This window comes from Dipodomys merriami, unplaced genomic scaffold (genome assembly GCF_024711535.1).
Source record: "Dipodomys merriami isolate MVZ:Mamm:240054 unplaced genomic scaffold, mDipMer1.0.p SCAF_19, whole genome shotgun sequence".
NCBI lineage: Eukaryota > Metazoa > Chordata > Mammalia > Rodentia > Heteromyidae > Dipodomys > Dipodomys merriami.
The window spans coordinates 5,420,256-5,434,630 of record NW_027203270.1 but is presented as its reverse complement, the minus strand read 5'-3'; the positions used below and the strand labels follow the sequence as shown (position 1 = coordinate 5,434,630).

General features: G+C 42.2%; 1 protein-coding gene across 2 annotated transcripts in view; it reads right to left on the bottom strand.

The window, feature by feature from the left end:
• The window catches only part of Ints2 (integrator complex subunit 2), a 62,355-nt gene that overhangs the window by 10,982 nt on the left and 36,998 nt on the right, over positions 1 to 14,375 (bottom strand). For both annotated transcript variants that reach the window (XM_070027072.1, XM_070027073.1), the window contains exons 15-17: positions 11,385 to 11,493; positions 8,975 to 9,079; positions 4,697 to 4,861 (exon numbers count right to left, since the gene is read on the bottom strand). In XM_070027072.1, the coding sequence (XP_069883173.1) occupies positions 4,697 to 4,861; positions 8,975 to 9,079; positions 11,385 to 11,493 (379 nt within the window). The remainder of the gene's footprint in view (positions 1 to 4,696; positions 4,862 to 8,974; positions 9,080 to 11,384; positions 11,494 to 14,375) is intronic.

The following is a 14,375-nucleotide window of genomic DNA, read 5'->3' as shown; positions in this document are numbered from 1 at the left end:
CTGAGATGTGAAGAGTCTAAATTGCAGTGTGGTAAAAGTATAAACATACCAGATGGAAAAACTTGATGTGGGTATAAAAGGTAAAATATTTCACTAATTCTTTATTTTTTTGTTGAGCCTACTGCTTGAATTCAGTGCCTCACACTGGCTAGACAAGTTCATTTCCATTTGAGCCACACTCCCAGCCCTTTTATGCCTTAGTTTGTGTTTTTGTCTCAGGGCCAACTTTTGACCACAATCCTCCATGAGAATAGGATTAGAGGTGCTCATGTTACCATGCCTAGCATCATAATACTTTTTATATTGATGATACGATAGAATAATGTATTGATAATATTTGGTTAAATAAAACAATAGCTGGATACAGTGATTTATGTCTGAAAACTTAGCTAATCAGGATCCTGAAATCAAGAGGATCATGGTTTGAGGCCAACCTCAGCTAAAAATTCGTTTGCAAGACTCCTCAGCCAATCGCTGGCAGTGGTAGAACCTTCCTGTCATTCCAGGTATAAAATAGAAAGATTCTGATCCAGGTATACTCCTAGGAAAAAGGTAACACACTATCTCAAAAACAAACACTGTAAAACAAAGGTAGATACATGACTCAGCAGTAGATTGTCAATTGACATGAACAAGGTCCCGAGTTCAAACCCTAGTACCACCAAAAAATGAATTTTTTTTTTTGTTTTGGTCAGTCAGGGGCTTGAACTCAGGGAGAGGCTCATGCACTTTCCTGCCCAGGCTGGCTTTGAACCGCAATTGTCAGATCCCAGCCTCCTGAGTAGCTAGGATTACAGGTGTGAGCCCCCAGTGCCCAGATTAAAATAATTATTATAATTTACTTTTTGCTGCTTTTTCCTCACAGGCTGCCTGAGGATTGGCCGCTATTATAAAGAACACAGTAAATTTCATGACCAACTAACTACTTTAATTGATGCCCTTTCCATCGATGTCCTTTAAAGACCACTGATGTCCTTTACCACAAGAAAGCAATAGAACCTAAAAGAGCAATTCAGGATAACTAACCAAAGTTTATAAAACCACACCAGATATCACCTTTGTGTTTGGATTTAGAACCAATGTGGCAAAACAACTTGGCTTTGAAATGATTTATAACCCCTTGAATTACATGATGAAAAATTAATCCAAATCCAGATTTGAAAGCCATGGCCTGTATGAGAAAAAAAGAAATCTCAAGGGCAGGGGGCCAAAGACCAATTTTGGCATTTAAAAAGGAGTAAAAAACAGACAAGACACATGCATGTAAATCCTGCCAGTCTAGCATTATAGGCAAGAGGATCTTGAATTAGAGGCCAGCCCAGGCAAATGTAGTAAGAATCTAACATTCAAAAATAAAATATGGGGGTGGGGGAGCGGCGGGGGAGGGGGGGGGGAAGGAGAGATGGGAAGGGATGGGAAGGGGAAACAAAGGAGGAGGAAACAATGCTTGATAAGAAATGTACTCATTATCTTGCCCATGTAATTGTAATCCCTCTATACAATATTTTCACAATTAAAAAAAAAAGAATTAAAAATAAATAATAAAATCTGAGTGTTGGAGCCATGGCTGAAGAGGTAAAGTACCTGCCTATTACGGGAGGTTCCAAGACTTCAATCGTGACTACTATCAAGAAAAAAAAATGAAAAACAAAACGAACTTTACAATTTACATGTGTATTGGGGGGAGGGGAGATGTAGTGTGGAGGTAGGAGGGAAGGGATGGTAGGGGAAAAACAAAGGAGGAGGCAATAATGCTTGATAAGAAATCTACTCATTACCTTGCTCATGTGATTGTAACCCCCTCTGCACAGTATTTTCACAATAAAAAACTTATTTAAGGGGCTGGCAAGGTGGCTTAGTGGTAGAGCACTTGCCTTGCATGCATGAGGCCCTGGGTTCGATTCCTCAGCACCACATAAGCAAAAAGAAAAAAGCCAGAAGTGGCGCTGTGGCTCAAGTGGTAGAGCGCTAGCCTTGAGGTGAAGAGCTGAGGGACAGTGCCCAGGCCCAGAGTTCAGGCCCCATGACTGGACGCAAAAAGCAAAACAACAAAAAACTTATTTAAAAAAAAAAAAGAAAAAAACCCAAAATTCAATAATCACCTTGCAGTGATTATAAGGGGTGTGTGTGTGTGTGTGTGTGTGTGTGTGTGTGTGTGTGTGTGTGTGTGTGTGTGTAACAAGGTTTATAAACTACGTGTGTGTGTGTGTGTGTGTATGTGTGTGTGTGTGTGTGTGTGTAACTAACAAGGTTTATAAACTGCAAAACCAAAACCCAAAATTCAATAATCACCTTGCAGTGCAGTGATTATAAGGTGTGTGTGTGTGTGTGTGTGTGTGTGTGTGTGTGTGTGTGTGTTTGTGTGTGTGTGTAACTAACAAGGTTTATAAACTGCAAAACCAAAAATTTTTCAAAAAATTTGCCAGCGCTGGGACTTGAACTCAGGGCCTGGGTACTGTCCCTTAGCTTCAACTCAATGTTGGTACTCTACCACTTGAGCCACGGCTCCACTTCCAGGTTTTGGTGGTTATTTATAGAGATAAGAGCCTCACAGACTTTTCTGCTTAGACTTGCTCTAAACCTCAATCTCACATAGTCTTCCTGAGTAGCTAGGATCACTGGCATGAGCCACTAGCACCCAGCTGCCTGTTTGTTTTTACTTTTGCTTTTGCTGGTACTTGGGTTTGAATTCAGGACCTTCTGCTTATAGACTGACCCATTACCTCTGAGCCACACCTTGAGTCCTGTTTCTCTGGGTTTTTTTTGTTGTTGTTGTTGCTGTTTGTTTGTCTATTGGTCGTGGGGCTTGAACTCTGGACCTGGGTGCTGTCCTCAGCTCTTCAGCTCAAAACTAGTGTTCTATCACTTGAAGCTCAGCACCACTTCTGGTTTTCTGGTGGTTTATTGGAGATAAGAGTCTCATGGGGGCTGGAAATGTGGCTCAGTGGTAGAGAGCTTGCCTTGCATGCATGAGTCCCTGGGTTTGATTCCTCAACACCACATAAGCAAAAGAAAAAAGCCGGAAGTGGTGCTGTGGCTCAAGTGGTAGAGCGCTAGCCTTGAGCTAAAGAGCTGAGGGACAGCACCCAGGCCCAGAGTTCAGGCCCCATGACCGGACCAAAAAAAAAAAAAGAGTCTCATGGACATTCCTGCCCAGGCTGGTTTTGAACTGAGATCCTAGGATCTCAGCCTCTTGAGTAGCTAGAATTAAAGGCAGAACCACCGGTTCCTGGTTTGTTGGGGGTTTTTTTGCCAGTTCTGTGGCTTGAACTCAGGTCCTGGGCACTGTCCCTCAGCTTCTTTTTGCTCAAGGCTAGTGTTGTACCACTTGAGCCATAGAGCTACTTCTGGATTTTTCTGTGTATGTGGTACTGAGGAATTGAACCCAGGGCTTCATGCAAGCTATTCTACCATTAAGCCACATTCTCAGCTCTCTGGTTATTTTTAGGATAGAGTTTTGCTTCCTGCTCATACATGCATGTTAGCAGCAATCTGCCTACTTTTGGCTGCTGGGACCACATGTGCATCTTCAGTTTCCCTTTGTAGATATAGTCTCTCAAGTTTTCCTGCCCAGGCTGGTCTGGAACACAAATCCTGCCAACCTCAACCTTCCATGGAACTTAGGATAGGCAGATACATGCTTTTCTGCCCAACTATAGGCCAAAAACAGGTATCATGAACTTTTCCACCTGGGTTAGAAAAATATTGTGAGGCTCCCATTCTCAGCCTCTAAAATAGCTTAAGAATATAGGCATGAGCCTCTAGCACCTTGCTTTTTTAGCTTTAAACTTTCTAAAAGAAAGTTCATATGTGTGACTCTCTTTCAGTTTCATAGTGCCTTTTTTAGATATTATCCAGTAAAAACAAGTATATTACCCCATCACATTTACTTCTAAACAGTTCAAGATATTCCTCAAACCATACCACTTTATTGAGAAAAAGGGTAAATGTATGTCAATCTGATTCTCAGCAACAAGAAGAAAAAGATAAAAGCACATAAAAAAGAAATGGTTAGGGTTGGGAAGGTGGCTTAGTGATAGAGTGCTGGCCTAGCAAAAAGAAATGGTTAGGGCTGGGAAGGTGGCTTAGTGGTAGACTGCTTGCCTAGCATGCAGGAAGCCCTGGGTTCGATTCCTCAGTACCACATAAACAGAAAAAAGCCAGGAGTGGCGCTGTGGCTCAGGTGGTAGAATGCTAAGCCTTGAGCAAAAGAAGCTCAGGGACAGTGCCCAGGCCCTCAGTTCAAGCCCCAAGACTGGCAAAAAGAAAAGAAAAGAAAAAAAAAGGTTAAATCTCCTTAACTCAGCTAGATGCCAGTGGCTCACATATATCATTCTATGTAATCAGGAAGCTGAGATCTAAGGATCATGGTTTGAAGCTAGCCCAGGCTGGAAAATCCCTGAGATTCTTACCTCCAATTAACATTAAATAGCAGGGGTAGAGCTGTGGCTCAAGTGGCAGAGTGCTAGTCTTGAACAAAAATGCTCAGGACCAGTACCTAAGCCCTGAGTTCAAGCTCTAAGACCAGCACAAAAACAACAAAACTAAAACCTTCTTAACTCAAGGAAAATTATTTAAAATGTACTCACCAGAATATAGTTATATCCCCAGGGAAGTATGTATGTTCACAAGATTTTTATTAATTTAGTACCTACTTATATTACTAAAGGGGTAAGGGAGTACCAATTCATTGTACCTTCTTGGAGTTGTTTGGGAGAGTGAATTTTGGCATTATTAGTCAGGAGCATTCGTCTTAATAGGGCATCAGTTCCTGTGATTTCTTCTTCACAGATCCAGTCATCCACAATACATAAATGTGGGTAATTAGTTGCAAGGAGACGTAGTAAAGCTGAATGTAACCCTTAAAAACAAATAGCAAGGTCAATCAGATTCTCCATGCTCAAAAACCAGAATCTCCTCTACTTTGTTTCTTAGTAAGCTCCAAGGCATGACAGTTTCTCAAAGGAAGATCAGAGCACCTCTGGCATCAGAAGCCGGGGAAGCCTGCTGCATGTACAGAGTAATAGATACTATATGAATGACTACAGCACAAACTCGAGAATGAAGCCTGGGGATTGACATTTCTGTGCATGTATACCACAGTTCAAGAATGTCTATAAAGGGGCTGGGAAGGTGGCTCAGTGGTAGAGCGCTTGCCTTGCATGCATGAGGCCCTGGGTTCGATTTCTCAGCACCACATAAGAAAAAGAAAAAAGCTGGAAGTGGTGCTCTGGCCCAAGTGGTAGAGCACTAGCCGTGAGCTGAAGAGCTGAGGGACAGCAACCAGGTCCAGAGTTCAGGCCCCACGACCAGACCCCCCGCCCCCCCCCCCCGCAAAAAAAAAAGAATGTCTATAAAGTAGTTTGAATCAGAGAATCTTCTTAAATAAAAATCCCAAAGCAATCTGAACAGAGTGAGTTGGGGAACTATTGCATATAGACAAGTTTTCAAGCTTTCTTCTATTTCATTCCAGCATAAGTCAAAGAAAAGGGGGGAGGAGGGGAAGGGAGGAAGAATACCCATACAGGGAAGATCATGTGATTTAAAACAGATCTGCTCAGATTTTTTTTTGGTCAGTCATGGGGCTTGAACTCTGGGCCTGGGCGCTGTCCATCAGCTCTTCAACTCAAGGCTGGCACTCTACCACTGGAGCCACAGTGCCACTTCCAGTTTTCTGAGTGGTTTACTGGAGATAAGTGTCTCACATTCTTTCCTGCCCAGACTGGCTTTGAACCGCCATCCTCAGAACTCAGCCTCCTGAGTAGCTAGGATTATAGGCGATAGCACCTGGCTTTGCTCAGAAATTTTTTTTATATTTATTTTTTGTCTGTCATGGGGCTTGAACTCTGGGCTTGGGTTCTGTCCCTCAGCTCTTCAGCTCAAAGCAAGCGCTCTACCACTTGAATTAGAGCGCCACTTCCAGTTTTCTAGTGGTTTATTATAGATAGGAGTCTCATGGTCTTTTCTGCCCGGGCTGGCTTTGAACTATGATCCTCAGATCTCAGCCTCCTCGGTAGCTAGGATTACAGGCGTGAGCCACCGGTGCCTGGCTGCTCAGAAATTTTTATAGGCTTCTATAAAGACATTCCTCCATCCCTGAGAAGAATCATTACTACAGATGGGTAAAATTAAAGGTGTTCACTTTGAGGGTCTAAAAGTAGCATCTAAAAGTAATTCAAGCCCCAGGATTGGCAGGGGAAAAAACAAAACAAAAAAACCTTAAACCTTCCTTTTACTAAATTAAATCTTTATTTCCAACATTTTGGCTATAACACAGTTTGAGTATTTATGGCTACTATTGTGTATTAATAAGAAAATAAATGATACCATTAAAAACTTATCTACTTATATGAAGTACCACAAATTAAGTGCCTGATGTAGTGCCTGATGTAGGTATCTAATAAGTATTGTTGCAATTATACTAACATCATTCTCCAAAAAGAGTATAATAATGCCGGATGCTGGTGGTTCATGGCTCTAATGGTAGCTATAATCAGGAAGCTGACATCAGAGGATGGAGGTTTGAAGCCAGCCTGGACAGAAAAGTCTATGAGAGTCTTATCTCAATAGACTTCTCAAAAAGGCCAGAAGTTGCACTGTGGCTCAAGTGGTAGAGTGCTAAGTTTAGCAAAAGAAGCTGAGGGACAGTGCCCAGGCTCTGAGTTCAAGCTCCAGAACCAGCACCAAAAAAGAAAAAGAGGGGCTGGCTGCTGGTGGCTCATGCCTGTAATCCTAGCTACTCAGGAAGGAAGCTGAGATCTGAGGATCACGGTTCAAAGCCTGACCGGGCAGGAAAGTCCATGAAACTCTTATCTTCAATAAACCACCAGAAAACCAGAAGTGGCGCTGTGGCTCAAGTGGTAAAACTCTTGCCTTGAGCTGAAGAGCTGAGGGACAGCCAAGTTCAAGCCCCACATCAACAACAACAACAACAAAAAAGAGTATAGTAATAGCACTAATAAGAATCTAAGTACCTAAAATTTGACCATTACTTTATATGCCTTCAATCAAATTATATCACTGCTTAATCCCAGAAGGGATAATATCTGTTTCGTTTCTCATAAAAACTATGTAAAACTGATGTTTCTGTACTTGAAAATATATTGTAACAATCAATAGTGGTAGCGTTTTAAATGCACATGCACAACTATAATTAATTAAAACTACCCACAAGTATTATAAGACTATTTATAACAGACTAATCTATATTTTAAACAGTTTTTTAAAAAATTGCCAGATAATATCAAACACAATATCATTTACTTGGAAACAGACTGTGTAATGATATAAGTAAATAAATTCAGCCACTAGTTAAAGATCAGTGAATGCTCATGTTTCTCCTTGAAACAAACCACAGCTAAAAAAAATCACTTCAAAGAAACAGGAAAAAAAACAAAACTTAGTACTCAAACAAAAAAGATGTTTCATTAAGAAAAATAATTTCTAGAAATACCACTATATGTCTATTTGCCAAAATTTACAGCTGAACTATTACATTATAGCCATATTAACACTATGGCATATTACAGGAAAAGAAGGTAGTTCTACATGTAATGACATAAAAAGTTATCTTAAAGACTCCAAAGGAAAGCCGGGCGCTGGTGGCTCACGCCTGTAATCCTAGCTACTCAGGAGGCTGAGATCTGAGGATTGTGGTTCAAAGCCAGCCCAGGCAGGAAAGACCGTGAGACTCCTATCTCCAATAAACCACCAGAAAACCAGAAGTGGTAGAGAGCTCGCCTTGAGCTGAAGAGTTGAAGGACAGCACTCAGGCCCAGAGTTCAAGCCCCACGACTGACCAAAAAAAAAAAAAAAAAAAAGACTCCAAAGGAAAAATAACAGAGGAGGTAGGGTATAATATCATTCTTAAGCCAGGTGCTGGGCAATCCTAGCTAGTTAGGAGGCTGAGATTTGGTTCAAAGCCAACTCAGGCAGGAAAGTCCATGAGACTCTTATCTTCAATAAACTACTTGGAAAAAGCCAGAAGTGGCGCTGTGGCTCAAGTAGTAGCGCGCTAGACTTAAATGCAAAGAGGATCAGGGATAGCGCCCTGAGTTTAAGCAAGATGAGGGGTGGATTATATAGTTTTAAACATTTATTTGGCCAGGCACAAGTGGCTCTCATCCATAATCCCAGCTACTTAGGGTGCTGAGATCTGAGCATCATAGTTCAAAGCCAGCCTGGGCAGAAAGCCCATGAAACTCTTATCTCTAGCTAACCAAAACAACTAGAAGTGGAACTGTGGCTCAAGCGGTGGAGTGCTGGCCTTGAAAAAAATAAGCTCAGAGACAGTTATTTGTGGTTTTATCTATTAGGTTCAAAAATACAAAATTACTATAGATTTTTTAAAAAACAGATAATCGGGGCTGGGAAGGTGGCTCAGTGGTAGAGTGCTTGCCTTGCATGCCTGAGGCCCTGGGTTTGATTCCTCAGCACCACATAAGCAAAAAGAAAAAAGCTGGAAGTGGCGCTGTGGCTCAAGTGGTAGAGCACTAGCCTTAAGCTGAAGAGCTGAGGGACAGTGCCCAGGCCCAGAGTTCAGGTCCCACGACCGGACCCAAAAAAAAAACTAAAAAAACAGATAATCCCCAATTATCATTTAGTATAACTTTTCCCCAGTGTACAAGTGATCTGCGCTCAGTAGGACCTGTAGTTTGGCACTTATCATTTCCAGAGCTTATCCAGGAGTAATGCTTCTACAGAGCTCACCCCCAAGCACAAGTGCCTGCACTTTTATTTGGTTCAACCTGTAGAGAAAAATGTCTGTAAATAAACTATAGGGAAAACAGCTATTTAGGAAGAAAGGTGGTTTGCAGGGAGTGAAATAGTGGGTTTAATGAGGGAAACAAAGAGGAATTTCACTCTTGAATTCTTTGACTTTTTAGCATGAAGCACCCATGACACTTTACAACATAAACAGTAACATATCTCTTACCAATAAACTTTAGCACTGAAAACAAAATAAAACAACTACCTCCCAGTTCCTGCTGCAGTCCTTGAGCCTGTCGAATAAGGAATTTGATAGGAATCTGATCCATTAAAGAAGAAGAATATGATTTTGGTTTCCTTTGCATGGCAGCTGTCAGTCAAAGAGAAACAATGTAAAATGAAGTGTCAGAGACCAAAACCTTCAACCCACATAAAAAGAAAAACAATATTAAACCACTTTTAATTTACTATCAAAACAGTAAATATACAGAAATGTAAGAATGTACAAAACAGCAAGATCTAGATAGACTGCTTTACATTTTTTTTTTTTTTTGCCAGTCCTGGGGCTTGAACTCTGGGCCTAAGGCATTACCCCTCAGCTCTTTTAGCTCAAGGCTAGTGCTCTACCACTTGAGCCACAGCACCATTTCTGGCTTTTTTCTGTTTATGTGCTGCAGAGGAATCGAACCCATGGCCTCATGCATGCAAGGCAAGCACTCTACCACTGAGCCACCTTCCCAGCCCAATTTTTTTTTTTTTGGGGGGGGGGGTCTGGTCGTAGGGCCTGAACGCTGGGCCTGGGCACTCTTCCCAGCCCCAACCCAATTTTTTTTTTTTTAACAAGTCCATTTTATGTTGTTTTTTTTTTTTTTTTTCATGGTAAATTGACAGAAGGGCTACTCATCCTTTGTTTAAATATATACTATGCCCCAAATTCCTTGACTCTACTGTCTCATCTCTTTAATGCATTCTTCATCCTATAACAATAGTTTGTTTGTTGGTTGCCAGTACTGGGGCTTGAACTTAGGGAACAGAAAAGGGAGAAGCCGGGTACTAGTAGCTTACACCTGTAATCCTAGCTATTCAGGAATCTGAGATCTGAGGATCACGGTTCAAAGCTAGCCTGGGCAGGAAAGTCTGTGAGACTTTATCTCCAATAAACCACCAGAAAACCAGAAGTGGCACTGTGGCTCAAGTGGTAGAGTACTCGCCTTAAGCTGAAGAGCTCAGGGACAGTGGCCAGGCCCAGAGTTCAAGCCCTGTGACCAACAAAAAAAGAAAAAGAAAAGAAAATGGACAAGAAAAAAATAGGCTGGACTCAATCTCAATAGGCAAGGAGTATTTATTAAAGCACAGTGAGGGGCTGGGAAGGTTGCTCAGTGTAGAGCACTTGCCTTGCATACTTGAGGCCCTGGGTTCGATTCCTCAGCACCACATAAGCAGAAAAAGAAAAAAGCCGGAAGTGGTGTTGTGGCTCAAGTGGTAGAGCGCTAGCATTGAGCTGAAGAGCTGAGAGACAGCGCGCCCAGGCCCAGAGTTCAGGCCCCACGACCGGACCTCAAAAAACTAAAACTAAAACTAACTAACTAAATAAATAAAGCACAGTGAGGGGCAAACAACCTTCCCACAGGAATGGAGGCTGTGCAAGGAAGTGGAATTGGAGTTGGGCTTTTCTGGGGTCTAAGCAAGGAGACAAAGGTTATTTAGTTCAATAAAGGGGAACTACAGGTACGGTAGAAAATAGGGAACTGTGGTTACAACTATTAACATGAGTTACAGTTTATATACTTAGTGATAACTGACTCCCTTATTGCTAGAGAGCAGAGGAAAGCAATTGTATTTCCAAGGTCTCATGCTCTTAGTCCTAACAGCTCTAACTTAAAACACTCTTAGGGTAGTAACTTATACATTTCTCTTGTGTTGACTATTGGATCTTTTCAGGATCCAGTTCTCAGCTTTTTGAGTACTGAAGAGGTGGCATTTTAACCTCTTAACTCTTCCCTGGTCTCACAACTCGGCCTCAATTCCCTACAGGTTAGGCCCATAATGGAATATTACGGCCAGACTTAGGTTGGATTGCCCTGACTGAATCAAGCACATCCATGCATACCTGGGGTTTTGCCTGAGGTCGTACGTGCCTGGGATAATAGGGTGGGGGTCAATCCTTCATATTCCATCATTAGATACATAAGAAGATTGGGCCAAGAAGGGAGCGTTAAGTCCTTCAACTCATGCTCTTGCTCGGCTGTTTTGCTCACTAAAAGCTATCAGATGCAGGTAAATATCCACACATGCACATATTTGTGCACCAATGTCTTCTCTGTAAAGATTATAGAAGGATGCAAGAGCTCGCTAAAATATTTGCCCTAGGCTGGGCCTGTAATCCTGGAGGTTGAGATCTGAGGACTACAGTTTAAAGCCAGCCCAAATAAACTCCAGAAAACCATAAATGGAGCTGTGGTTCAAAGTGGTAGAGTGCTAGCTTGGAATAAAAGGAGCTCATGGACAGCACCCAGGCCCTGAGTTCAAGCCCAGTGACTGACAAAAAAAAAAAAAGAAAAGAAAAAAAGAATATTCACCCTTATTTTATTATACAAGCTCTAATTCCTTGGAAAACAATAAAATGCAAGCAAATAAAATAAACCATTAGAACTACTTGCCAACGCACAGCTTACCCAAAGTCTTTGTGTTTGCTAGGAGCGCTTCCTCATAAGACAGTATATAGTAGAGCACCAAAAGCTGCGCTGTGATACTGAAACGCTGGTTAAGGCGGATGCTGTCACCCTGGAGGTAATGTTTACACATTTAATATTACAGAGTTTAGTTACACAATGACTATTGAACAACTAATGAACCACTCAACACAACGAATATGAAGAATCTGAAACATGTTCACATGGGGGGATAACAACAAGGTGAGGGGGCACAGGAATGGAGGGAGGAAAGGTGGGCAAATGCAGTCAGTGTATTCAATGTACTCTATGTAAAACTTGAACTACATAACTTGAGGGTAGGGATGGGATGGGGAAAGATGGGCGAGAATCAAAGAAGAGGTGACACTTGATCAAGATGCATTGTACACATAACCTGACTTCTGGAATTGAAACCCCTTAGTTCAACTACTTAATACCAATAAATATATTGTTTAATTAAATGAATGCATTTGTCTGTTTTAACAGCAAAAGCTTGAAATAGACTTCTTATCTGGAGTTGCTTTTCCCAAGCTCAAATAAACTGGGAGGAAAGTTGTTACATTTCATTATGCTCAGAGAACACTTACAATCTAACTGAAACTTGTGATGGAATAATAGAGGACATACAATGTTTACCTAGTCTTTAAGATAAAACCAAAACAGAAGCAGCGGGACCCGGTTAATCAGAAGGCTGAAATCTGAGAAGCACTGTTCAAAGATGAGACTCTTTTTTTTTGTGGGGGGGGTCTGGTTGTGAGGCCTTTAGTCTGGGCCTGGGCGCTGTCCCTCAGCTCTTCAGCTCAAGGCTAGCACTCTACCACTTGAGCTACAGCACCACTTCCGGCTTTTTTTCTTTTTGCTTATGTGGTGCTGAGGAATTGAACCCAGGGCCTCATGCATGCAAGGCAAGCGCTCTACCACTGAGCCACCTTCCCAGCCCAAAGATGAGACTCGTTAACAACCAAAAAGCAGGAGGTGGAGCTGTGGTTCAGGTAGTAGAGTGCCAGCATGAGTGAAAAAGTTAAAGGACACCCTCCAGGCCTTGAGTTCAAGATACACTGCCCCCCCCCAACAAAAGATACCAGTTACTATTCAGTTATATTTCCAGTAGGCTGCTTCTGAAAGATTTCCAGGAATATCAAATATTATGTAAAATTATTATGGAGAAAACAATGACTAAAAACATACATTGCATATCCAGCATAAAGTCCTGACTTTAATCTCTGATACTGCCAAAAAATTTGATAGTACCTATTTAAAAAACTATCTTTGCCAGGCATCGGTGGCTCACACCTGTAATCCTAGCTACTCAGGAGGCTGAGATCTGAGGATCGAGGTTCAGGCAAGAAAAGTCTGTGAGACTTTATCTCCAATAAACCACTCAGAAAACCAAAAGTGACACTGTGACTCAAATGGTAGAGCATTAGCTTTGAGCTGAAGAGCTGAGGGATAATGCTCAGGCCCAGAGTTGAAGCCCCACAACCCCCCCCCCCCCCCGCCCCCCGGCCCGGCAAAAAAAAAAAAAAAGCTATGTCTGTGAAAGATGCAATTCATTTCCATTCAAACAAAAATGAAAAACATTTTCGTGAAATTTCCCATTAAATGAATTCGAGTATAGTTTACATTCCTGGGGAACTAAGCAGACTATATTGAACTTTTTGAAATGTCATAAAGTCCCATAAGAATACACAATCAAGCCGGGCGCTGGTGGCTCACGCCTGTAATCCTAGCTACTCAGGAGGCTGAGATCTGAGGATCGCGGTTCAAAGCCAGCCCGGGCAGGAGAGACCGTGAGACTCCTATCTCCAATAAACCACCAGAAAACCGGAAGTGGCGCTGTAGCTCAAGTGGTAGAGTGCTCGCCTTGAGCTGAAGAGCTGAGGAACAGCGCCCAGGCCCAGAGTTCAGGCCCCACGACCGACAAAAAAAAAAAAAAAAGAATACACAATCACTAAGGCACCACTGCACTTGAAAATGAAGTTCCAAAAGAACTGTTTGGACCAGAAGTGGGGGACATGCCTGTCAACCCTGTACCCATGAGGCTGGAGCAGGAGGATCTGATTTAAGACCAGCATGGCTACAAGGAAAGACCTTGTCATTCATTCATACATACATACATAAAACCATACATAGATACATATCAGCTCAAAAAATACTAAGAAAATGTATTGTATTTTGCTTGTTTGCTTTGCTAGTGCTGGGTTTGAATGTGAGGCCTGTGCTTACTAGGCAGGTATTCTACCACTGAATTTCACTCCAGCCCTACTTTTGTGCTGGTTTTGTTGTTGTTGTTGTTGTCTGTTTGTTTGTTATATGTGTATACCAATCCTGGGACTTTAATTCAGGGGCAGGACACTGTCTCTTGAGTTATTTTGCTAAACACTGGCAATCTACCATGTGAGTAACAGCTCCAATTCTGACTTTTTTTTTGGGGGGGTCCGGTCTTGGGGCCTGAACTCTGGGCCTGGGTGCTGTCCCTCAGCTCTTCAGCTCAAGGCTAGCGCTCTACCACTTGAGCCACAGCGCCACTTCCGACTTTTTTCTTTTTTGCTTATGTGGTGCTGAGGAATCGAACCCAGGGCCTCATGCATGCAAGGCAAGCGCTCTACCACTGAGCCACCTTCCCAGCCCACCAATTCTGACTTTTTTGGTGTTTAATTGGAGATTAGAGTCTCAGACTTTCCTGCCTGGACTGGCTTTGAACCACAATCCTCAGATCTCAGCCTTCTGAGTAGCTAAGATTAAAGGCATGAGTCACAGACTCCGGGCTTGTGCTGGTTATTTTTTTGAGATAGGATGTTACTTCTGCCTAGAGCATGCTTTAAATGCAATCCGATTTTTCAATTCCCACTCCTACTGGCATAATAGGTAATGCCACAACTCCCAGCATCTTCCAGTAAGTCTTATAGACTTTTCATGCCCAGGCTGGCCTTCCAATTTCAGCCTGGCACATAGCTAGGATGACAGGCATGT